At 42.0% G+C, this 26,124-nt stretch overlaps 1 protein-coding gene across 4 annotated transcripts; it reads left to right on the top strand.

Moving 5' to 3' along the window:
* Positions 1-26,108, top strand: slc38a10 (solute carrier family 38 member 10). 4 transcript variants are annotated; one of them, XM_023285006.3, is made up of 18 exons: positions 1-196; positions 388-634; positions 3,273-3,390; positions 3,849-3,894; positions 4,136-4,229; positions 4,829-4,972; positions 8,587-8,711; positions 13,886-13,988; positions 14,395-14,577; positions 16,244-16,355; positions 18,405-18,511; positions 18,600-18,750; positions 21,578-21,748; positions 21,830-22,243; positions 22,342-22,422; positions 23,143-23,163; positions 23,592-23,732; positions 23,837-26,108. In XM_023285006.3, the coding sequence occupies exons 2-18, from the start codon at positions 545-547 to the stop codon at positions 25,057-25,059; spliced, it is 3,324 nt and encodes a 1,107-aa protein (XP_023140774.2). In that variant the 5' UTR covers positions 1-196; positions 388-544; the 3' UTR covers positions 25,060-26,108. The 4 variants fall into 4 exon arrangements, with proteins under 4 accessions (XP_023140774.2, XP_023140775.2, XP_035810862.2 ...); XM_023285007.3 differs by lacking the exon at positions 8,587-8,711 and adding an exon at positions 7,690-7,814 and having other exon boundaries at positions 2-196; XM_035954969.2 differs by lacking the exons at positions 8,587-8,711; positions 23,143-23,163 and adding an exon at positions 7,690-7,814 and having other exon boundaries at positions 2-196.
* Positions 26,109-26,124: the final 16 nt, after the last annotated feature.

Below are 26,124 nucleotides of genomic sequence, written 5' to 3'. Positions count from 1 at the left end.
AGCTCTACTTCCTGGATACGCGTTCAGAAAAACACCCAGGTTGTTATTATCATCTTAAACCGAGTTTCTGTCAACTTTGTGGCTTATACACGTACGAAAAACGCAACTTTTCAGCGATAAACGGCCGTTTAATGTCACAGAATTACCGATGATAACGTAAACAGGGCAGCGAGGCGGAGGGCGCACAGAGAGAAAGGTGAGCTAAGGAAACTACCAACGGTTACCCGAGTTAGCTCTCCGGCTAAAAGCTATAATATTTATGGCATGTTGTTGTGTATTTTTGTACATTTACTTTGGCGTTTTGTGAGTAATTTATTAGTGGGTGTTTTAATAAAACAACAAAAAAGTGAGAATATGTCAAATGTTAAACTCTGTGTTTCCCCCCAGAGCGCCACGTCATTGATAGCGAAGGAAAACACACCCGGAGTATAGTCCACTGCGGACCAGAGATTAGACGGTGACGCTCAGCTTCCAATGTGCTGCTGTCTCCGTGAATTTTGACATTTTCTTACCGAAAGGACGAAGCCTCGCTCAGTGGGTCAAAATGACGGCGTCAAACTGGGGCCTAATCATGAATGTGGTGAACAGCATCGTGGGAGTCAGTGTGCTCACCATGCCCTTCTGCTTCAAACAGGTGGGTCACCTGCAGCCCGAATCCTTTATTCTGACAGTGGCGGGAGAAGTTTTACATCCGTTAGTTAGCTTAAAAAATAAATAAATAAATAAATAAAAATAGAGCTGCCTTATTCAAGGCAAAGTGAAAAAAAATGCAAAAGATAAAATACATTATAAACCAGGATGTAATTGAATTATTGCCATTTATTAAATCGACAACAATGCTAACAAGTTGAATAAGTGCACACATTTTACAGAATAAATACCGACTGACTGTAACAGTGGAAAAAGGCAGATGATAAGAAACATAAAACCATATAAATATACACTACCGTAAAAAGTTTGGGGTCACTTAGAAGTGTCCTTTTTTTGGAAGAAAAGCATTTTTTCAAGGAAGATGACATTGAATTAATCAGAAATACAATCTAGACATTGTTAATGTGGTAAATGACTATTCTAGCTGGAAACGGCTGATTTTTAAAGGAATATCTACATAGCGGTACAGAGGAACATTTCCAGCAACCATCACTCCTGTGTTCTAATGCTACACTGTGTTAGCTAATGATGTTGAAAGGCTAATTGATGATTAGAAAACCCTTGTGCAGTTATGTTAGCACATGAATAAAAGCGTGAGTTTTCATGGAAAACATGAAATTGCCTGGGTGACCAAAAAGTTTTGAACGGTAGTGTATGATATCTTTGAAAACTTGTCATAATTCTACGTACAGTCAGTCATAGAAAAAACATACAATCTGTCACACTTGAAGTACAAATGCTTGTGCTGTAGTACGCCAAAATAATAATTGGAGTTAATCATGAATTGGGGAAATGTTGAAGTTTCTAGAGATGTGTTCTTTGTATTAGGTTTACCATCAGTGATGTAGATGGGCTGGAAAAGCCAATATACACACATCTCAGTATAAAATAAACTACAGCATCTTTAGACAGCAACTGACCTGCATCTTGATACTGATGACAGTGTGCTTCATTTTGGCCTCGGAGTGTTTTTGGTAACACTGCACAAGGGCATTAATGTGAGGAGAAATTTGCTTGATGAATACACTGTGTTACTTTATAGCTTGGCAGCTTCCTCTTACAGTCAGTGAATGCTTGGTTGTACATGAACAGCATCTCCATTCATCATCTGTTGTGAGACTACATCAGGAATTATTTGCTCTTCCTCTTGAACTATTTCAAGACATTGTTATGGAGGCGTTGCTAGAAATATGAAGCCTTCAGTGTTTTCAGAAGTTCTTCTGAAGTACCATTACAGGGAAAGGTGTCACCTTCTATTATTTTTGTGTAAAATATGTCAAAACAAAAGGGTGAGGAATTCTTGGGATTGTCGTCAGATTATGTTTCAGCCTGCTTTCTTGCTCACAGCCACTCGTACAAAAAATATTAATTATTACATTTTCTGTGATATTCTAAGCATTTTTAACTTAGTTATTGTACTTTTCTACTAAAAATGACAGTGGAAATTTGTCATATTTAGCATCACATGCATAAATTGGAACCTTTCTCTGACCATGCAGTGTTTTGGCACAGCTCTCCAGTAATTCTTGTCCCATAGTCTTCTGAAGCTAATTGTTGCGTTCCTGTCTTTGTTTAAACTGATTTACCAAACTGCAGGTGGATAGTAGGGGTCGACCGGTTATTGGATCTGATACTCAGCATTTGTCGGAGAATCATTATTCATTTGAACTCATCCCTGATAAAGTCAATTAATTACTCTGCCAAGGAACGCGGTGGAGTTGTGTGACGATCGGCATACGTTTGTCTGTCCGTTTGTTATTCTGTCTGTCTGTACGCAGCATTACTGAAAAACGGACTCACAGATTTGGATGAAATTTTCAGGGAAGGTCAGAAATGCCACAAGGATCACCTGATTAGATTTTGGCAGTGATGCAGCTTACAGTCTGGATCCATGGATTTGTTAAAGATTTCTCTGTCTTTGTGAGATTGGCAAGGTGTCACTGTAACTATGACAACAAGTAAACGCTGCCTGCTGACGATCACATGATTGCAATCCTACTACTGATCCACCGCGGCGGACTTATCAGGTCTTATCTGTCAGAAATCATACGAGTGAGCAGTCTTGGCAGAGTACTGTGCTCTCTGAGTGCTTTTCTTGTTTAAAAATGTGCTGCTTTGGTTCTGATGCAGCCGCATCTCTGTCTTGTCACGTTGTGGTTTTTAGCAATATCTAGCACACAGCACTGTCTGATTGGATAGAAATCATGAGTAATACTGTGCTACTCTACATTTTGACATAGGCTTTGATTTTTACTTCAAATGCATATCGTTTCTAAATGGTGGTAACTTGTTTCCTTGGTAACTAATAATCAGTATAAGCATCAGTCATGAAAACACTTAATATTTCTGTCAGGTCTGTGTATTTTTTGTTCTGGATACCCTGTAAAGCGATAAGGTACTTTTTTTATATGTTAAAATGTGTGTAAGACTTTTTCTGAATTATCATAGACTGCTGTGTTTTGTGTCAAAGTCTTTTTTGAGGAACATTTAATGTAAAACCAGCAAATATTTTTCCTCCCTATTTATTTTTGAAGACTAAATGTAGACAAAATAGTTTAGCAAGTCACCAGGCATGCACAAGACTATAGATGTGGTATAACTCTCTCTCTGTCCTCTCACAGTGTGGAATCGTTCTGGGAACTCTGCTGTTGTTCTTCTGCTCATGGATGACCCACAAGTCCTGCATGTTCCTGGTCCACACAGCCAGCAACACCAAACGAAGGACCTATGCCGGACTGGGTGAGTTCAAGTAGTAACAAGCATAAAGAAATGTTACTTTATCTTGTCTTATTTACTGACACTATAATAGTAATTCAGCTTACAGTTTGTAAAATATTTGCAATTGGTTGTTCTCGGTGCTCAATATCTGACAAGATGTTCAGGGAAAAGTCACCTTTTTGCAAGAAATGAAACAAAAGCCAGTGCTTGTGTAAAGTAGAGGAAGAAGATGGGGCTAAGCAGTAGCAGCGATAACCACTGAGACACTTAAAATGGTTTTAACTGCAGAAAAAGACAGTGAACAAGAGTCTGTCAGATTTAAGTTTAAGCTGCTGGATTGTTGTTCATACAGTTACAGACCAATGTGTTGTAACTGCTAGATAAGCGCTAGTCATGCTAGTTTGATCCGGCTATTTTTAGGACGCTGCCGTCTGTTTGTCTTCGTCTTTTTCACATTGATGTCGCTCCTCTCTGTGTAGCGTTCCATGCTTATGGGAAACCAGGAAAAATGCTGGTGGAGACGAGGTGAGTTTCATTATTTATTCCCAACTGTGCAAGCAACGTTAAAGTTGAATCTGATCTATTTCTACTATTTGGCTGTTTTATTTTCTGCAAATAAATGTTAGAGATTTTAGACTATTGGATAATTTTTTAAAGGGCATTGGTTTAACACATGTGGGATCAATAAAAAAAATTAAATAGATTAATTTCAAAATATTTCACTCTCATAATAATCATGTCTTCATCTCTCTCTCTGTCCCTGCAGTATGATCGGTTTGATGTTGGGGACCTGTATTGCCTTCTATGTTGTCATCGCTGATTTGGGCTCAAATTTCTTCGCTCAGCTGTTGGGTTTACAGGTCTGAGAATCATTATTTGGGGGCATCAATCTGTCAGTCTGCACATTTCTTAACATCATGATCAAGTTATGCGTTTTCTCCACTGGTTAATGTTTTGTAACCCAAAAAAACAATAATAAATCACCCCTCTGAACACCAACCTGTTCCAATATTTACAGACTGCCATATAAAAATCTGCACCTCTATGAAAGCAAACTGTGGCTAAATATATAGAGAGCTCAAAAATGTATTTTTTTTCAGTATAGCCAAGTTATAATATCACCAATCATTTTACAAAATTTAAAAAAATTGGAATAATCATGTGCAGCATTTTACATGTGCCCACAGGTGTAACTAATTCTGTAAAAAAACAAAAGATGACTACATATAATACTACTACATAACATCACTTATTACTGCACCTCACACCACTTTGAATTTGTTTCCATACTTTTTTCCTGACTGCTCTGTGTAAACACATCCTGCCGTTCAGTCCAGTTTAGCCGAAAACCCTGTCAAGATTAACAGGGCTTCACTCAACTAACAGTCAAGTGCAATAGTAGGAAAAAATCTAGTCTCAGCATAAGTTTATTATTATTCTTTCATTCTTTTCTGTAAAGGTTACAGGCAGTTTTCGTGTGCTGCTGCTGATCGTTGTGTCGCTGTTCATCGTCCTCCCTCTGAGTCTGCAGAGGAACATGATGTCGTCCATCCAGTCCTTCTCAGCGATGGCCCTCATGTTCTACACCCTCTTCATGTTCACGGTGAGAGCATCAACACAGTCAGCTACACTTGATGCATCTGAGTTGGCTGCAGCAGAAACACTTGGGCTTTGGTTAGAAAGCTCGACAATCAAAATGTGTGAGGCAGAATTCTCACCTGAAAACATAGAAATATTTGACTTGCTTTTGCTGTGTGTTAAGATAGGCAATCGATATATTAAAAGCATCTGTAAGATTAAACACCTTTGTGGTAATTTATCAGTAATTATAAGCGCTTTTCAGACATGGGATATGTAACTGCATGGCTTCATCTTTCTGCTAAAGTGACGGTGTTCTGTCTTCGGACATTTGGACAATACACCAGATGACGTATAATGCATAATATTGTACTAATGAAAAAAAGACTAAATCTAAACCAATAGCAGCAAACTGTCCAGATAAGTAATAGGTTATTCATAATTTCCTAAACATTAAAACTTTGTACATGAGTAATGATTATTTATCTGACTATACCAACCTATGGTACCATATAATGTGCTGTCATTGTTACTAGGCTACTTATTGCTATAGTTTGAGAGTTGCTTTATTTTCACAGAGGTCAAATATAGGCTAGGAAGCATCCATGCACAACAGCCTACTGTGCAGATTGATATGACAGAAAAATATTTAGACTTTAGTAAGACTCCTACAAACAGCTGGAAGCAACAATCTAAACTTCAGCTCCTGTTAATGTTTTGTTAAAACCCAGAAGAGTCTTGTTAATCTGACCTATTACAGACTCGCTGCAGTCAAGTTTTTACTCACATTTCAGTTTGTAATAGATGGATTGTACTACCAAGTGAATGAGGCAAAATATATGAAAGGACAGTGTGTGCGTTTCCGACAACTAAAGGCACGCAAACTTTGTCTTCTGTGCATGTGATGTTTATGGACTATTATTGGTACTGAAGTGTGGAAACAGCCCTCCTTAAATGCTTCACACAACGCAGGATACATCCTAATTTGACAGCGATATGTAAATGTTACGAGGTCCAGCTTAGTAAAAGTGCCACTAAGTGACTATTACAGAAAAATTCTCATTCAGACATGAAGCTGACACATTCAGATGCCGTCAGATTAACAGGAAGAAATGCACGTCTCAGAAGTACTTTAGTCACACAGCATCCTCCACGTAAAGCATTTTGAATATTACATTTACTTATAAATGCAGTACTTACAGGCATTTTGCTCATGCATTTATGTTTTTTTGTGTGTTATGTGTTTTCCTGAACTCTATTCTTTATTTTAGCTTTCTTCCGTAAAGACACAGTACTTCATACACAGTAAAAGCTACAGACTTTTAACTTGTGATTTTCAGAATATTGTTTGGACAGAAGTTATGCTGTTGTTTTATGTGTTAATCCTTCCTTGTTTGCTCCATTGTACAGAACTATGCCTTCCTTACCAACACAATATTGTCTTGCTCCTGTGTTTAAAGAGCAAATCTGCACTAAATCCCTTCAGACAGAAAACAGTTGCTGCACTGCTCTTTACAGGCTGAAACAAAGGCTCTCCCCTGGGAAGACACTTGTTGGAAGTGGCCACTAGAGACATTATAAGTACAAAGTAAATGGAGGTTAGATGGTCAGTTGGAGTAAAGGAAATTGTCTTTCTATATATGCTCCTTTTTTTTGTTTTTTTTTTTTTACAAAAAGAAAACTTGTATGTCACATTTAAACTCGTCAAATGCATTTCACATAATACAGAACAGTTTACATGAGGAGAATTTCTAAAGGAGACGTGTAGAATACAATGATTTTGACGAAATAGGATTTTTCTCATCACAGATGAGCAGTTCAAAGACAGTTAGAAAATTAGAAGTTAAATGATCCTAATTGTTTTTGCAGTTTATGGTATAATGTTGTAATTGGCATTTTGTTTTTTTGAAAAAGCCAACATACATTTCAAATCAGCTGGTGGTTTTTGGGGTATAGCAGGTTAATATAAAATAGTTACAATTTATTTTTCTGATTAAAAGAAACATTTTTTTCTTCTTCTGTGCATGTCGTTTTGAAAGCAGCCCTGCAGGTACGTTTTTGTGGTAGTGCAAATGCCGAAAATAGTCTCTTCTCAATAGGCATCAGTCCAACATCGAGCTCTTTTTGAGCAGCTAAACATATTCCAAAACACTTGCTGTCAGTATTCTTGCAATTATTCGAAGACGACACACATTTACCTACAAAAGTATCAACTGGTACACCACTCAGGGTTCAGTACTGCAGCAGAACTGGACACACAAATCCCTCACAGCTCATGGATTTAGATATTTGATCAGATCCAGGTACAGTCCAGCAGCAGTTTTCTACCTCTTGTGATTTAGCTCATTTGCTCTTTAAAGTTTGCACCCACGGTTGGTGTGTGGCTGTTTTCTGCTGCTTCCACAGACTTCACAGTTTGCAGTCTCTCTTTGACTTTTAGTTCTGTAGCATGCTGATACCCTGGAGCACTGGTGTGGTGTGTGTCCGGCTTTCGATCCCGGCCCGGCCCAGACCCCTAACCCGCTAACAGTGATGTATCTCCTTCCCTTCCTCCTTTCATCCTACCCTTTTTTGTTCCCCTCTTTTCCTTCCTCTTCGTTGTGCTTCTTTACCTCTCTCCTCTTTTTCCATCTTGTCCTTCTGCCCCTCTCCTCACCCACCTTTACTACCCCCACTCCTCCTCTTCACCTTTCTGTTCACACCCCTCTTTCCCCACTGCTGTTTCTGCTTCCGGTGCCATAGATAGTGTTGTCGTCCCTGCGCTACGGCATAATCTCGGGCTCCTGGGTGGAGCAGGTTCACCTGTGGCGCTTGAAAGGCGTCATTCAGTGCCTGCCCATTATCGCCACAACCTTCTGCTGTCACCCGTAAGTAAAAACCAATGGAAACCACCCCCCGAAAATACACCACCGTAAGGGCAGTGGAGGGGGATGGAGAGTGAAGGAAGCCTAGTGTTTCCCCCCTGCAACTTTACACTCCTTAAACCCTCCTCCCCCTCCAACCTACCTGACTCTTCTCAGTCATCCCCATGCTTCACCTTTACTCCTGGTTTGGTCTGAGCCATTTGAGCTCTGTGACTGTGACTGTGTGTGTGTGTGTGTGTGTGTGTGTCTTTGGTGGCAGTAGTAATAAGGCAGGGAAGTGTAGTAACATAGCGAGGTGGAAGTTTCACGTTTGATGAGCAGCCTGGGTGTGGCCGGCTGGAGGGTTCGACTCTCTTTTTGGGATTCTGTCAGGTAACGAAAGGAGCAAGACGAAGGAAACACATGCTGACGAAAAACCTGTGAGGTTGTCTAGATAGCTCCCCCCTTCATAGGCCTCCTTACTTTTTGTCAAATTTATGATTTCACTTTTATTCATTGCTCAGCTTTTTTTCAGGTCTGACAGGTTTTTTGTTCAGAGTGGGGTTTCCTGTCACGTCTCTTTTGTTGTTTCCCTTTCTTCATTTTCTTCGGTTTTCTCTCCTCATTCATTACTGTCATTATCTGTCTGTGAGCCGTCAGCATGGGTGCAGCCTCCCTCCTCTCCTCGTGCTCTCTCCCCACCCTCCTCCCTTCACTTGTCTTCATTTGGTTTGGGCTGTAACTCCCCTCCTCCTCCTCCTCCTCCTCCCCCCCCTCCCCGCCTCCTTCCCCTCAGATGGTGCTGTCCTCGTTCAAACACGGGCTGCTCAGCGGCTGGTGGCTAGGGCAGGTCACTGTGGTGCGCTGGGAGGGTGTGTTTCGCTGTCTCCCCATCTGTGGGATGGCCTTCGCCTGTCAGTCGTAAGTACTCCTCACGCCCCTCCACTCGCACTGGATCATGTAATGAAAGTAACGTCAAACAAGTTGGAAGCTCATTGACGTGGAAGAGGGAAAATCTGACAGTAGTCTGTAAAACATGTGCCGGGCAAATCCCGGCTTTTCCACTCAGTGACACAGTGAATTAAGTCTTTCATTGCTGCATGTAGATGCTGAGCAAATGTCACAATCAGTGCATGTACGCTTACCACATTGCTTGAAGCCACAGTGGAGGGTTTGGGAAGAGCAACACAGATTTGTGGTGGAGATGGGATGGTCGATAAGGCATCCGTAGCTGCAAAGGAAAGCGGCATATTTCGCTAATGTGCTTTTTACAATCTGCTCCACTGTCGGGTCTGACCTTTTACGAAATAACCACAAACTTAAACTGCTTTTTTGTCCACACTACTCCTGTTTATTTCTGATATAATAAGAAAAAACACAGTTTAGCTGTTAGCAAAAGTAGATGTTGAAAATGAAATAAAGTGGCTGCATTATAGTTACAAAAACTAGAGTTTGAATTCCCTGAAAAAAACAAAACAAAACAAAAAAACGTCGAATCAGTGTAGACAAATTCTTAAGTGAATTAAAGATCCATTTAGTGAAAATCAAGTGTGCTTTTGTTACCTTGTTAGCATGGCCGTATGGTTATTTGTATGCTAGAAGACACGTCATTGGTGAAATAAGCAGTCAGCACCATAGTTAAACATTTTTTTCCTTGAAGCTGCAGTCTCCAGTCTCTAAATCGTTGACTCAGACTTCATATTTCACAAACCTCAGGAACCAGTCTTGTCAGCTTGCAGAGTTTGGCTTTCAGTGTCATTTTTCTCCTTTACAATTGGATCCAGGGTCGAACACTTACGGCTGAATTTCTGCAATATGGCAACTTGCCGTTGTGTAGTGCAGAGTAGCTTTATAGTGTTTGAGCAGAGCTGTAGGTGAGCTGGAGTGCTCGAGCTGCCATGAGTGTGAAGGGGTGGATAGAGAGAGAGAGGCAAGAGCTTCATGGAGCTGCACATTCTGAAGGAAGGAACAGTGTGTAGTTACATTCAAGTCACTTTAAGGTAGAAACAGGTTGTTTTCATTTAGAAAACTCTACATGTGTTTGTTTGACACACAAAGATGAGTTTTGTGGTGTTAAAGTAATTCTAATGCAGAGCTATAATCAATCGAGGAAAATCTTGGTCAACTGAAATCATATTTACTCTACTGCTGCATTTGCTACAGTACCCTGAGTGCACAGTACCTCATAAATTTATTGTAATTAGGCATAAAAAGCTAATATTTGCAGCATATTAAATTATTTCAGGCTCTTAATTTTGAACTGAAATAACAACAGACTTGTGGCAGACCAATGTGCACTTGCACATCTTTATATAATTTCATTCATATGATCCCAGCACAAGAAATATTGAGGTATATAACACGTTTTTAGATGATATGCCATGTTGGTTGTTGAGCTGTGACATACAAAGTGCTGTTTGCAGAGTTTACACTTGAGTTTAGGCCACACTGGCAACTTCTTTAACATGGGCTCAAATAGCTTGGAGGTGTTAAAGGAGTTAGGCCTACAAGTCTCCATTAGGTTAGGTGAGTTCACAGGTATCCTGCTGTCAACCTGTTGCTTCTTTTGTCCTTATGAAAGTAACACTGCCGATTGTTTATCCAATGAGAACTGGGAGCATATCGACCAATCAGTCAACCTGGAGACTACAGCCCTGCTCTAGAAACATTACAAGCCGTAACATACGAGATACTTAGAGGTGTACCTAGCATGTAAATATTCAATATTTCTCGCCAAAGTCTTTGCATCTTTTAACGTACCGCACAATGAATGCAGAAATCACACTACTATATTTTCACTGATCACAGCTTCTTTGTTCTGTTCATTAGTTCATCCATTTTCACCCATCTGCATGCTCTGTTGTCTTCTGTCCTGTCCTCCAGTGCTTGCTCTGGGTTTGCAGGGTTGTGAAGTGTCTAATGGGATCTCTGCAGACCAAAGTTTGACTTTGATTTTGAACGCAGGGCTGCGGAGGGATGTAGGGAGTGTTGTGGTGAGGTCATTAGGGGCCGGATGTTTGGGGTGGTGGCGGTGTATGGTTTTGTTTGTGTGAGAGCGAGTGAGGTAAGTGATAGGAGCGACTGTAGCCTTGAGACCGAAACAGGACTTTAATTAATGTAATCGCACGAAGCCAACATAACATTATGACACGGCGGGCCTGTTCATTAGCAAGTGAGGTGTGCATGTGATGCAACACATGAAGAAAGTATGTGCTTGTATGTGTTTATGCATGTGTGTTTTGTGCGCAGGGTCCCACTAGTAGTGCTGAGTGATATTTGGCAGGGCGATTTCTTGGCCTGTGGTCAGGCTGAGCGAGGCAAGCGCTCCGTTAGGCGGCAGGCAGCTTAAGCCAAACCACTAATCAACACATTGGACCGGCGCCATCTTACAGACACGCTGATGTATTCACAGGCTGATTAAACAGCTCTCAGCACATTGGATTTTTATTACATTCATGAAACGTGTTTACTTTCAGTTAAAACATTACTTAACATCACCATTATGATGGGATGGGAGCTGGCCCTGTTGTTTTTTGGCTGAACGTTTGACTAGCGAGGAGCAGTTAGCTCAAAGTGGAGGGACATAAGAAAACCGTGTGTGGCAGAAGTGTCCCTCTGTGATGCTACTGTCAGTTTGTTTTCAAGTTTATGACAATATCTGCTTCACATGCGTCCTCGCATTCACTTTAAAGACTTTATCATATTTCCTCTGTTTAAGGACAGAGGACATTAGCCTCTGAGTCAGGACTATTGAGTGACCATTAGATGCTTCAGCTGCGCACTTACAATATACCGTTTTATTTAACCTTGGCTATAAGATTTACTGGTTTGCCGATTAAACAAGCGTCAAGGAATAGCATCGTGGGACAGTGCTCACTAGTAAAACCAGAGTGTGTGAAAGAGAGAGAAAGGAAAAAAGAGAACAGGAGCCAGAGAGTGTTCTCATTTCTGCTCTGTGGTTATTCCTTTTACATGTATGAGAGAGAGAGAGACAGAGAGAGAAAGAAGGTGAACAAAAAGAGTCTGCCAAGAAAGTTTATAACGCTCTAAAACCTGTCAGGCACTCGCTGCTATATATAAAGCCTGTAAATTCACTGGTTAATGTGCCAATGGTCCCCTCCACACTCCCACACTCTCTTTCTAGCACAGAGCAGGAAGTAACAGAAGCAGATAGACGCCTGGGTGGACAGACAGACAGACAGACAGACAGACAGACAGACAGACAGACAGACAGACAGACAGACAGACAGACGAACTCAGGTTTACCCTCAGCCAGCCTTGACTACTGTCACCTTTTCTGTGTCACACACACACACACACACATGCACACACTGGTATGCAGACAAACACTTCCTAGATACAGCTCTTCACCCCCGCTGCCATTACATCACTTTCATCTACTCCCATTTTAAAATTTGGAACCATAAATTGTTAGTGAATTAATATGAACGTGTATTGACATGAAAATGTGCTTCATGCTGAAAAGCCTGTTGCATTCATGTGCATGGACTGTCAGACACACAATTTGTATTTTAATGCATTTTTTTTTGTCTGGATTGCTTGATATAAGGGTTTAAAGGCCTGTTTCTGTGTTCAGTAATCAACTGAATGATTTCTTTATCACAGACGTGCTTATTGAATGATAATGAAACAGTTGATAAATGAATATAAAAATGGAACTGAGAGAAAAAACAGCAAAAGTACATGAGTAAGAGAGCAGTCATTTCGGAATATAAACTTAAATAAAAATGCTAAATTGTTTGTTGACCTTGCAGGTGTGATATTGTATTTTCTCACAACAAAATGAACCATGCCTTGTTTTTTTAATCTGGTTGATTGACTTTCAAGCAACTTTAGATTAGTACAGTTTACCACAAGCAACTTTAAGAAGAAAGAAGTTGGACTATAGCTCAGTAGAGAATACAAATCTTAAAGCGCTCATATTATGCACATTTACAGGTTTGTCACATTATTTTTACGGTGTATTAGAGTATGTTGTCATGCTTTAATGTAAAAAAAAAAAAAAAAAAAAGTTTTTCTTCTACTGCACAATATTGCAGCATTTCTTCTCTTCCTCTGACTGAAATGCTCCTGTTTACTTCCTGTCTCTTTAAGGCCCACCTACAGAACAGCCCAGTCTGCTGTGATTGGTCAGCGAGGCAGTGCTGGTTACTTATCGTAACCCCAGATCTCTGACTGCAGGCAGAGGGTTGTAGATCGAGAAGAAATAGTGAGAAAATAATGGTGGACTACAAGGAAATTGTTCATTCTTTGTTTATGGCTGTGTCGATCTAGCCACTAGGTAGGCGTTATGAAAATGTGTTACGTGGTGAAGTAGATAAGTAACAGCAGAAAAGTATGGAATTCAAATCAGGTGTCTCTGGCTGGAGAGGAGCGGGGTTTTCTGTTGGAAAGAATAACTCACTTTGGTGTAGATGCACTAGCACACTAAAGGGGGAAAAAAGCATAATATGAGCTCTTTAACTCAAAAAAATAGAGCAAGTTGTGTTTTGTTTTTTGATTCTGTTAAAGGACGTTTGTGAAAGTTGGAAGGGGACTGCAGGTTAATAAGCTGCTATGAATAACTTTTACAGTCAGTGAAGATAGAAGTTGCACTACAGCTAAGTAGACAATACAAATCTTAATCTGAAATGTTATTAGTGATGGTGGCATTACAGTGTTGAAATTTTAATGGGCTAAACAACAGAAGTAGTGACGTGAGTGGGATGCTGACAAAGACATGGAGAAAGAGATGCATCATTTGATTACTGAGCAGCACAAATGGGCCCCCATATGGCTCCTCATTAAAGAGCTTTACAGAGCAGTTTCCACTACCAAATCTGAAGTAAGTAGCTATGAAGACTGTCATATTGTCAGCTGTCTGAATAGAAAAAAAAAGACAAATTCCATTCATAGAACATCTGTGAGATTATTTTTCTTGACCTCCCTCCCAGCACCGGGATGGTAAAGTCTCACTTCCTATAGGAGCATTTGTCTAAATCAGACAGCACATGAATACGCACAGCAGCAGCAGCAGTGTGGTCTTGTGTCATGCGGCATGCCGAGTGTGTTTTTGGGCTGCTTGTCTCTCGCAGGCAGGTGCTGCCGACCTACGACAGCCTGGACGAGCCGTCAGTCAAACGCATGAGCACCATCTTCACCTCGGCCCTCCACGTAGTCACCATCTTCTACATCACTGTGAGTGGAATCGCACTTCCACACACGCCAGCCACCGTCGTTCACGCCTCTGCCTCCCTGTCGCTGCTGCCACAATGAAACCTTGTGATTTTGTGACGCTACAGTATCTACTTACCCCGATCTTTTTTTTTTTTTTACTTTCTTCAGATCAGTGTTTTAAAAAGTGAATCAATTCAGTTACAGCCTTTAATGCCTCAGTGTTACTCTTCTAAAGAAATCCAGCTATTTTTATATTTCCATCAGTGGTAAAATTTGACTTTAATTCTGGCACGAAAAGAGTTTTGAAAGCTTCATGTGACGGCACAGCAGATGTTTTATTAACGTGCGCACAGTTGCAAAAAAAACATTGTCTTCTATATTATTTTCTTCTTTTTGCTTCGGCTCCCCCCGTTTCTCTCCTAACCAGGTGGGTTTCTTTGGCTACGTCAGCTTCACGGAGAACATTGCAGGAAACGTGCTGATGAATTTTCCATCCAACCTGGTGACAGAGATGATCCGTGTGGGCTTTATGATGTCTGTGGCCGTCGGATTTCCCATGATGATCCTGCCCTGCCGCCAGGCTATCAACACCATGCTTTTTGAGCAGCAGGTCAGCTCAAATACTCACACGCTCTCCGCGTACAAAATGCATAAAATCTGGGAACAGTTTACATGTTCCGTAGGGCAGACAAATCGTGCTTGTTTATGTGGTTGAAAATCAATTTGGTAGTTGTTCTTTGATGTGAAATTTCTTCCTGTTCAGCCATGTGTGTGTACTAACACAGTGTTTCCCACAAAGTTAGATTTTGATTCTGTTTTGTTCAACAAATTGCTACTAAATTCATTTAAATTTCAATAAATCATCAAATAATGCTGTGCATAAGGTGTTCCACTGCAAATATTTTAATTGCACATGTCCCAAATGAAAGCCTAACAGTCAGGTCCAGTGGGTCGTCGTTGTGGAAAGTGATTGACTCTCAGTGTGTTGAGTGTGTAAGAAGTAATGTTTCCAGCATGTAGCCACAGTGAAGTGCATGCTGACAGAGGTAATCAATCAATCAATTTATTGTAAATTACGGTAAGCTTATTTTACGTGTCTATGATGCGCTGCTCCAAGCGCTCCTGGAACGCTCCCTGGAAGTTTCGTTGTGTGTTGTTGTTGCCAAAAAACTAATCACCGCAGTTAGTGGGCACACAGTGCAGTTGGATCTGTATACAAGGTGTCCCAATGCAAATATTTTATCTGCTTTGATTACTTTGTCTCACATAAATACCTAACAATTAGGTAAGTGGCTTTGTGGGGTAACATGGGTGTGACGTAGGGCCAGGGGTCCTTGTTATGTTAGGAGTGTGTGAGAAGTAATGTTACCAGTAAGGAGCCACAGCCACAGTAAAATCCAAGCTGACGGAGGTAATCAAGGTTCTTTATTAAGCCATAAATTGGCAAATTAGGCCCATATTTCAGTAAAACAGTCATCCAAATATTGTGAGCTGTGTTTGGTGCCCCTAGAAAAGGAAAGCTCATGCAACATTATGATGGTGTCTCTCTGCTTTACTAAACAGAACCTTCCGGACATATTTATTCCTAAGACAAAGTGCTTCTTGAAAGCGTCATATTCTTTGTCGGTTTTATCAGTTGTAATAAATTATCCAGTGTCTGTAGTTCATGGATGTTTACAGTTATCAAACTGAGACGTAGCATTCTTGATACGCTTCATTTGAACATTTCTGTATTTCAGTTCATTATGAAACTTTGCAAATTAGTGCGTTTCCCGTCCCAGCCGAGCTAATAATGGGAAACACTGATATTAAATTACCTCCAACCCCACATTCTGGTAGTTGTTGGCTGAATTCAGCATACTAACATCTCTCATTATTTCCTTTTATACGTACTCATTTCAACCCTTTCATCTAGCACGTTACATAGAGACTCTTATGCTCTCTGTAGAGGAGTTGGACAATCTGTTGCATGTAAACAGAGACCAGCGGAAGCACCTGCTGTGACACCTATATGTGAAGCCTTTTGGATTAATAATCAGTCAGATCAAGACTGTACTGGACGTTAATATTGTTCACAAGAATTGGTGTAGCCACAAGATATGAATCTGAAACACTATGTGGTACAAGGTGTGTGTATGAAGACAAAATCAGCGCATGTTTTGAATAAAAGAAATTGATTCAGTTTTTTTAAATTGGAAACTGTCAGTCAGTGCTGGATTTTTTTCCCGCTTTTTGTCATTTCTTTTCTTTCTCACATTTCCGTTTCCGTCTTACAGCAGAAGGATGGGACATTCGCTGCCGGAGGTTACATGCCTCCTCTGCGCTTCAAGATGATCACCCTCTGCATTGTGTTTGGCACCATGCTGGGAGGCATTCTCATCCCCAACGGTACATCCTCTGTCTGTGTGTGTGTGTGTGTGTGTGTGTGTGTGTGTGTGTGTGTGTGTGTGTGTGTGTGTGTGTGTGTGTGTGTGTGTGTGTGAGAGAACAATTGGGCCTGGATTGAATGGACTACAGTTATGTGTGTGTGTCTATGTGCGCAGCTCACTGGAGGTCTTTAAGGTGCATGTGTTCCTTTATGTGGGCGGAGTAGCTGGGGAGCTTTACGACGTGTGTGAATGTGACTTTACGAGTCAGTGACTGTCACACTCTAACACAGTCCTTAAATCAGGACCCTAACTTTTATCTCCTTTTAGATGGGCAGACAGGAAGATAGGGCTATTATTTTCCCAGACTCTCTCACACGCTCACACAAACACACACACACATGTCAACGTACGCACCAATACTGGCTCCCTGTCAGCTTCTTCAAGTCGGTCTGTCCGCTCACAAACGGCTCCAAAATGGTGGAGATGTAAAGGTTGGCATTAGTTTATGTTTTATTCCTCCTTTTATACTGTCGCTGTTTGTTAAACTTTTGATTGGGTGGACACAGACGTACACACACACACACACACACACACACACGCACACACGGCAGGTTTGGCTGGCTCTCTGTGTATCTAATCAGACTAATAGACTGAGGAGAAGGGAGGTAAGGACCCTGGGGAGGATGGACACTAAATCTGAGGGAAACAATATGGTGTCCGTCCTCTGGATGAACGATGGGTTTCCGGGCCTGACGCCCAGCCGGCCGGTCCACAGAGGGATGGGTGGGGCCAGGGCTCGCTGCTGCCAGGAGCAGCGTGCCATGGATGGAGGCTGCATGGGACTGGGCAGGTGCTTGTGAATGGCAGAGGCAGGTATGAATGTAGCTAGCGATAAGGAGCTTGGATCTGGGGAGTTTTTTTTTTCTTCCTGTATAGCAGAAGAGATAGGAAACAGTGCATGCAGTGGGATACAAACTCCTCACCTCTGGCAGCGTCGGTGCCGTGTTTTACACAGTGAACACAGTTTGCTTTTTCATTTGCTTTGTCTGCAGTACTTGGAAAGGAGAAGGCTGGATCGTCCGACATTATTCATTACTTTATTCCATTACCTTAAGCTAATTATTTAAACTGCTTATGTGTCACAGTTTATTATGCATTGCTCAAGCTGTTTCTGCTTTTTGCTAAATACGAGGGTTAGCAAAACATCCTAAAACTGTGCCTACAAAAATGAAAACACTTACCTTATTTAAATTTTGCTGCCACACTATCACTGTGTAACAATACACTGCTCCAAGTGCTTCTGCAGCACTTCTGTTCCGTGGAAATCCCGTTAAGCATGTCATTCACCATTGAAATCTTCTCCACTGTGTCAAAACGGCGACCCTTCAACTTGAATTTCATTGTTTGGGATGATAAAAATGTTGCAGGGTGCCAAATCCAATGAGTAGGGCAGGTGGGGAGTGATGGCTTTTGTTGTGGCCTAAAATCCTGTGGGTATTCACCCAACTGTGCCACAGTTCAGGTCATTTGCGCCAAATATTCTCCCTCAGACTCCTCACAGCCAAGTGCTAGGTGACTAATTCCTGGAGCAAAACCCTGTGAATGTTGAAGTGAACAAAGTGCAAGCTTCTGGTGCACTCCTGACATCGGTTTTGGAGATTGTGGTGCTCTTCCACTGTGAAAAACTCCTGTTTCTTCTCCTGGTGGTAGCTGCAGACCCACCACAATCCTCCAGTCCTTTGCAAATACACTTCCACCAGTGGTCACAGAAACATTTATAATGTAGTTTGTGATGTTCATCGCTCAATGTCACATGCTATTGTGACAGTTACTGCTCTCACATGTTGCACACACATTCCAATATTTTGATTGCAACCTGTATTTCAGCCCTTGCCTGCTTTTAGTTCACTATTTCCCCTATTTATCCATTTATGTTTGGTCATTATTTCAACATATCTAACACATACTCACTGACAAATGCAGCATTACCCCTTGTGTAAAAGTAGGAACTGAAATTGGTTGGTATTAGTGCTCTACAGTTTTATAGTTACTGTTTTTCTCTCTTTAGTGGAAACCATTCTGGGTCTGACTGGAGCCACCATGGGCAGCCTCATCTGCTTCATATGTCCTGCTCTCATCTACAGAAAGATCCAGAAGAATGGCATCATTGCTCAGGTTGCGTAGTCTGAATTTGCACTCTTCTGCTCTTTTAATAAGTAAAAATATGTTTCTAACCTGTTGTTCTTCTCTCTCTGTTGCGTAGCTGGTGCTTTGTGTTGGTCTGGGCATCCTGCTGATCAGCACCTTTACCACCCTCTCCATTTCGGCCAGGAGCACCAGCACCAGAGTTCAGCCGCCGCCTCCTGCACGTGACAGGAACGGCCCGCTGCTACCAGACCTCCCTGAACTGCACGGTAAAGATCATGACTTTCTCTAATGGCTGGCAATCACTTACCCACTTGATGGACTGTAGATGAAAGTGGTTTACTAATGAGCCATGGAAACATTTACCTCAACGGGCCGGAGCCAGGGTTGTCTATAGCGTCTGAGATTGGACAGCGGCGCTGCATGTAATTATTTCATGTAAAAGGCGCCAGCAGTACGAGAGACATGTTTATTTCTTGTTTTATTTTCAAAGTCATGGACTACTGCAGCACCCTAAAAGAGCAGCGTAAAGAGAATGTGAACCAGTAGCAAGGGGCCAGTGAGACTAAAACAAAAGCACAAAGCCACAGCAGAAGAAAGGCTTTCTTTTATCTGGCTGAGAAGAAAAGATGCAGACAGACAGAGTGACTGATAGACAGACAGGCAGGGTGAGGAGATAACCTCTTGATAATATCTGAAAGCAGCGCTGAGTGCTTGACATTGATGAAGCGAGATTGATGCCCTTCAAACTCCAGCAATTTCTCTCCACCCCTCTACCTCTGTTCATTTCTCCTGCCACCCCTTCCCCCCAAAATACATTGTCTCTCCCCCCTCTTCTCCCCCTGTATCTCATGTGGCAGCTATAAAATGCCTGCAAGCTCTGGTTTGTATAAAGAGAAGGGGGTGATATGGGTTTGGGGAGAGACGGAACAAATGGAGATGAGACTCCTTTTGACTTAATGTTTTCAGTTTTAGAGTTTAGAGTGTGGAGGGAGTCCTGACAGTACCTCATCCTCACTTTTCACTGTCTTTTTCTCTTCTTACACCACATTTTCTTCTTGCTCTAACCTGTCAGCAGGAAACTCTTTTTTTCTGATTAGTAGATTTTTTTCTACAATCTTTCCTCCAAACTACACCTGCTTCCTGTTTGTTAGTTTCAATTTTTATTCTTCTCCTGTTCTCTCCGTGTTGGTTTCCCTCATCTGTTACATCAACCACTGGTGCCATTTTCAGTGTTTGCTGCCACCTAGTGGATCTACTCATGAAGAAATCAACAGCTGGAAAATAGTCACAACTGACAGTATGCACAGTGAAATATTCCTGGCTGTTAATGTATTTTAATACCACAAGTTAATGTCCTCAATAAACACCACTGTACAAGAAAATAAAGAGTAAGTTGCAAGGCTAGTGATAAATATAATGCAATACTATAAGGTAATTTCATTTTTACCAGACAAGAGGAAATGCTAAAATAAATGAGATGGCACATTTATGGTTTATTAATTTAACTGCAGTAATTTGTCTCATAGTTTTTCAAATTATAGTCTGTGTAAAAAGTCTGCTAGCAACAATGCTAAACACAAGTGCAAATATTCTGGTGGTAAAACGGTTACTCGCTCATGCCTGCTTTCAGTTAATCTTACAGCAGCTGAATGTCTGAATGAGCACCATGCTCCCTCTTTTGTAAAAGTCGCCACATCAAACTTATTATGGCGGACCTGGCAACAAATCAGAATCAGCTTTAATGGCCAAGTACGTACACAACATGCAAGGAATTTGGTTTCGGCTGTTGGTGTCGCCCTAGGAATATGGAAAGAGAATATTAAAAAGAGAAACTATAGAAAGAAAAAAATAGCAGTGATAAAAATACATATAACACAATAAAAACAGATATTTACAAGCTAGAAAGGAATATATAAACACAGTAGTGCAAAATGATAATTGCTTCGTGATGATGCAGTGCAAAAAGCAGAGAATGCTGTTCATTGTGCAAAAAATACTGTACATATCCATTGGAATACTGTCTATTGTACAGGTGTGGAGGAATGGCTCAGCTGTTTATTAGGGTGATGGCAGTGGGGAAGAAGCTTCCCTTGTGTCTGGTCGTCTTAGTGTACATGGCTCCGTAGCGCCTGCCAGAAGGGAGGGGGGAAAGCCGTTTATATCCAGGGTAAGTGGGGTTTCTGATGATGTTCCCTCTTCCTGGTTCTCGTGGAGTACAGTTCCTGGATGGAGGGCAGGGGGGCTCCAGTGATGCTCTCTACAGTCCGTACTGTGCGCTGCAGTCTGTTTCTGTCCTGCTGTGTGGCTGATCCAAACCACACAGTGACAGATTTGATGACTGCAGTGTAGAGCTACAGTGTAAATCTGCATCAATTTCAACATGGCCCAAGTCTGAACTGCATGCGTCAAATTAACAGACAGGAACTCGCATCTGATGAGAAACGTGGCTTTGATGGTTACTTTAATGATAAGCAAGGTCATGTTCTATATGTGGTCATAGAAACATATCTGTTTGACCTATTGGGTGACTACAGTGAAAATATGTCACAACAAAAACTGAATTTAATAAACAGATTGGACCTGTACAGTAAATAATATCCTGACAGCTGTGATGGAGATCCAGGCTCAACATGAAGACAGCTGCTATGGAACAAATGATTTAACTGTAGCTTAGAAACTGTGACAACTCACCTGTGAACTGACGAAAAGTACACAGTGTCATTTATTAGTCATAGATCCTGACCGATCCTGTCCTCCATGTTGATAAGCTTGGTATTAGTTTAAGTCTCTGGCGTATTAGTAGCTCCTTCAACCTTGATGTGCTGGTCAAGGTCGCATCTGGCAAATATATGTTTCCATCATTGTCTTGGATATGTTTGGACGAAGCCGTTGAGAATGTTAGCGTAGCAGTGACCTATGCCTGAATGACAGAATGCTGTCACTTTAAGCCAACAATGATGGATATCCCATGTCTTGAGCTTTAGTTGTTAGGGATCACAGTTTGGGAATACGTCGGCTTTCCTACTACAGTAACGTGATTTCCAGAAGCAGCAGTCTGTGTTGAAATAGGTTACATTTTGTGTCTCCAAACAGACAACCCCGCAAACAAGAAGCCCGTGGAAGTAGAAAAGCCTGACCATCCACCTGCGGAGGCGATACAACCTGCGGAGAGGGACGAGGCTGAGCCCCCGCAGATTAAAGGACCAGTCGATGTACCCGAGGTTAAGAAGGAGGAAGAGGTGCAGTTGGATCGTCCTGGTGCCGGTAAGGAATGAATCTGAACCGAAAACAGGAATGCTAACTGGATCTTGAACTGTGTGGAATGAGTGTTTTCTGTTCTCCCAGGTGTCGCCGTGCCAGAGGGAGAGGCCCACCGGCACGAACCACCCATCCCTCACGACGAGGTCAAAGTAGACACAAGAAAGAACAACGAAGAGCTCCAGGAGGACAAGAACCAACCTGCTGAGGAAGAACCCGTAAAGGATAGGGAGCAAGGTGGAGGACTCCCCGTGAAGGTCGACGACAAAAAGGACGAGAAACCTGCAGGGGTTGCGGTGAGGAAAGAGGAAGTGGACTTGGGTGGAGGCGAGGTCTTGTCCAATGAGTTGTTGGAGAAAAAGCATGACGTCGTCCCGCTAAAGGAGGTGGAGAAGAATCCTGTTAAAGATCCTCAAGCCGGGAATGCAGCTGTGATGGCCAATCAGGCGGCTGAACTGCAAGTCGATAAAGCGGGCAAAGCTCAAGATGCTGCAGGGAAAGGTGAGTGTTTGAAGCTCTGTTGGTGTACTTTAAGGCGACCAGGTGGAGAAACAGAGGAAAGTGCAACACTGACATTGTGATATTCGATGATCTTTCAGCTCCTGAAGGAGAGCGTCGTCATGCTGCAGACGAGGCTCCAGCTGCAGAAAGCAAAGATACAGCAGACGAGAAGATGGAGGGTAAGTAGAGTGGGAACACAGTCATTCACTTAGCAGCTATCAAATCCTGACCTTCACCCAGGGAAACTCTGTGGTAGTTAGTGGTAAATATTTCAGATTTTTAATTCTTGCAATTGGTTGAATATTATTTCATTTAAAATATAGCTTCAGGAAATTATTTTCTATTCATAGTTGTGGTGCAGAAAACCAAGAATTAAACCTGAAGTTAGCTTGATAACCTTACAGGCTGTTTCGTAGTACAGGACTCTGACCAACGGTTAGATTCTGCTCAGCATGAAAGTTAGAACGTGTTCTTGAAAATGTAGGAATTTAAATACAGAGATGGAGGGTTTTAAGGAAGGTTGCACCAGTGAATAAAGTGCTTACACTGTTTATTTTGAACTCCATCGGTTTCATTATTGAATAGATGTTTTAGTATATTTTTTAATTTAATTGGCTAATTCTGGCTGTGCCCTGCTATGTACTGTGTAGTTCTCTATTTCTCATCCCACTTTGCTTGTTTTATCTTACATATCGCATCTCAGTGATCTGTTTTTGCTTATTGTGCCTTTTTTTGATGGTGTAAAACACAGGACAGATGTCTTTCTTTTACTTCTTGACTTGGCCTGATGCTCTCAGTCTTTTTTAGCTTTTGTTGACTTCTGTTGTTTACTTTTGCTCTCTCCTTCTCCATCTTTACCCCTTTTTTTTCTTTCTCTCTCTTGCGGACTCCTATCACAGTGATTAAAAAGCTGGTGGCAGGTATGAATTCTCTCTTGCCTTTTCTTCTCTTTATCTCCGTCTGTCACTCAAATTTTCCAACATTCACACAGTTGGCCTTATTTGTTTTATTGATAATTGCATTTATGTGCAATATGTACTGGATATACCTCTAACTAAATGATTTATTAATAAATAATGTGCCAGTGTAGAAGTCACCCACTCACTTTCCCCCCTAACATAGTTTGTGTGTCTCCACAGCTGCCCATTACTGCCCATTCCAGTTTATGTTGAAAGCAACAATTTAGAGATGTGTGTTTCCATAAATAGTGCAATATTGTCTACTTCCCTTCTTCCCCTTCTTACTTAGAGACTGGCCCTATACCAGCCTAACTAAGCTTCCTAACTAATGCACCTTTGTCTGAGCAGGTTGTTACTTATTTTAATTCACTGTTTTTGTGTCCATGTAGAGGGCCAACTCGATCACGCGGTCCTACTGCAGGTGATCAAGGAGCAGCAGGTGCAACAGAAGAGACTTCTTGACCAGCAGGCGAAACTACTGGCTGTGATAGAAGAACAACACAAGGAAATCCACCAGAAACAACCTGCTGGTACGTATTTACACATTCTCTTTTGCAGATTAGACACTCAACAGAGAGCACAGATACTGGTGGAAGTGTACAATTTAATTGAAATATGTCTTTACAATTTAAAGGGGCTGCTGCTGAAAGTGAGGCAGAAAAAGGGAACCAGGAACCAGAAGGGGTGGAAGGTGGAGCAGCAAAGCCCAAAGAGTCTGGTAAGGAGGAGGTAGCTGGTGCTCCGCAGGACCAGAATCACGCTCAGGTTGTGGATAACGCTGCTGAAGTTAAGGTTGCTAAAGTAGCTGCTGCCGCAGCTTACAAGGAGGATGACAATGTTGTACCTGGAGGAGAATCTCATCACCAGAGTGAGCTGGGGGCGAGGGGAGTGCCACTGGGAAAGAAAAGACCTGAGGACATTCAGCCTGTACTTCAAAATGATCAGGTAGCTCAGCTGAAAGTTGAAGAAAAAAGCCTAGATAAAGAAAAAGAGGCAATTGAAAATCTTAAAAATGAAAAGATAGAGAGAGAAGTTCAGGCCAGAGTGGAAAAAGCACAGCTTGAGAGGGAAATGAAGGAAAAGCTGGCCAAAGAACAGGAGGAGAAGGAGAGAGCAGAGAGAGAGAAGATGGACAAAGAAGTGCAAGCAAGGGTAGAAAGAGAAATGGAGAGGGAGAGACAGGAAAAGCTGGCCAAGCAACAGGAGTTAGAGAAGGAGAAAGAAGCTCTGGCGAGGGCAGAAAAAGAGCGACTGGACAGGGAGAGGAGAGAGAAGCTGATCAGAGAACAGGAGCTGGAGAAGGAAAAAGCAAAGGAGAAACTTGCACAGGAGAAAGCTGCACAAGAGAGAGTCCAGCAGGAGCTGCACAAAGCAGACAATGAAATACTTGAGAGAGCATTGAAAGAGCAGCAGGAGGAGGAGGCTCGGGAGAGGCAGGCCCAGCTGGAGCAAGCCATAGAAGCCAAGAACGCTGCACAGGGGGGTGAGAGAGAAGATGGTGAAGCTTTGAAGAAAGGAGGACGAGACCTCAAAGAGAAAGCTGCTGCTGAGGAAGACCCCAGAGAAGGTGGGGAAGACGGGGCTGTCAGAGATGAGGCTCGCCCCCAGGGCTCCCACGAGAAGGTCAGGGACCAGGGAGACACGGATCTGAGGCGGAGGCGGAGGGCACTGGGACCTAGAGAGGCCGACGGCCCCCTGGAGGACAGCGGGGTGCCTAGGGGGGTTCCTGGGCTGGAGCCCCTGCTGGAGCTCGGGGGCTCAGACCTGCACGCCGCCCTGGAGCAGCAGCTCCTGGCCGGGGCAATGGTGCACTCACGGCAGATTAAGCAAGCGTCAGAGGACGATGGAGCCAAATAACACACACACTCTCATGATTTAATGGTTGGACGACACACACTCTCACCTGCAGAACCCCTCATCTGTGGACCAATGCTGTTGCCTTACATTCTCTCTGGCCTTATGGACGGGAGCATTTTGTCTATCTTGATACTGTGTACGCTGCAAGTAATCCAAAGTCTATATCAAAGAGCAAAAGTGTATGTAAATATTAACTTATTTTTGTCTTCAGAGCGTAGAATTTCAAAGAGGTCAGTGCTGAAATGTATATACATCTATGCAAATACCATTCTATGGAGTGTTTTGACAGGGCAAATCTTTGACGTCACTTTAATTCCCTTTTTTCATTCACCAGCTTGAGTCCGCCTCTTTGTAGAAGCTGTCTGTTTTATTGCCTTCTGTGCTGATTTTTTGTCAGTGTGCTTCTGTTACATTGACATGTAAATATTATAAATCCGTTTAGCTGTGATCCATGGCTAGGGTTTCTTAGAACCTATGTTTACTACACATTGAATGTAATGTGGGTTCAGGCCCGTCGATATGTGTTGTTTCATTATACTTTCAAATGAAGGTAACTGAATTCAGCCCTGTGCTGGAGCTACGAGGTATATAAATGTAGCCTTACTGTCTGGTCAACTGTGGACAACGAAGCAGCTCGATCCAGACCATCTGGATCTGTAGTTATTAATCATTCCACCTTCAGTATCTCTTCCTTGTAGATTTATCAGTGCCTTCCAGTCTATATGCTGCAGTACTGCTGTTTTCTTAAAACAAAACGTGTAGTTTTTCCTCAATTTGCGGTCTTTCTTTCACCAAGCCTCTTACTGTAAACAGTACAGTAATGATGATAAAATATGATTGTGATGAGGATGGAGGAAGGGAATCTGGGCTGAGTTTGTAGCGTCTTTTAGTAATCTGTGTCCTCTGAGAATTCCTTCAACGGTTGGCACTTAACACTTAGGACCTTTGCTTTGTACAAGAGGCTATTTTTCTGACTATTTTTCTATGTGCCTGGTATTTCTGTACATTATGCTGATAAGAATAAAGAAACAAAAGATCTATACCATGAATGTTGCTCTGTGTTCA

Source organism: Amphiprion ocellaris, chromosome 18, assembly GCF_022539595.1.
Source record: "Amphiprion ocellaris isolate individual 3 ecotype Okinawa chromosome 18, ASM2253959v1, whole genome shotgun sequence".
NCBI lineage: Eukaryota > Metazoa > Chordata > Actinopteri > Pomacentridae > Amphiprion > Amphiprion ocellaris.
The sequence above is the reverse complement of the archived record's forward strand: the minus strand, read 5'-3'. Positions and strand labels throughout refer to the sequence as shown.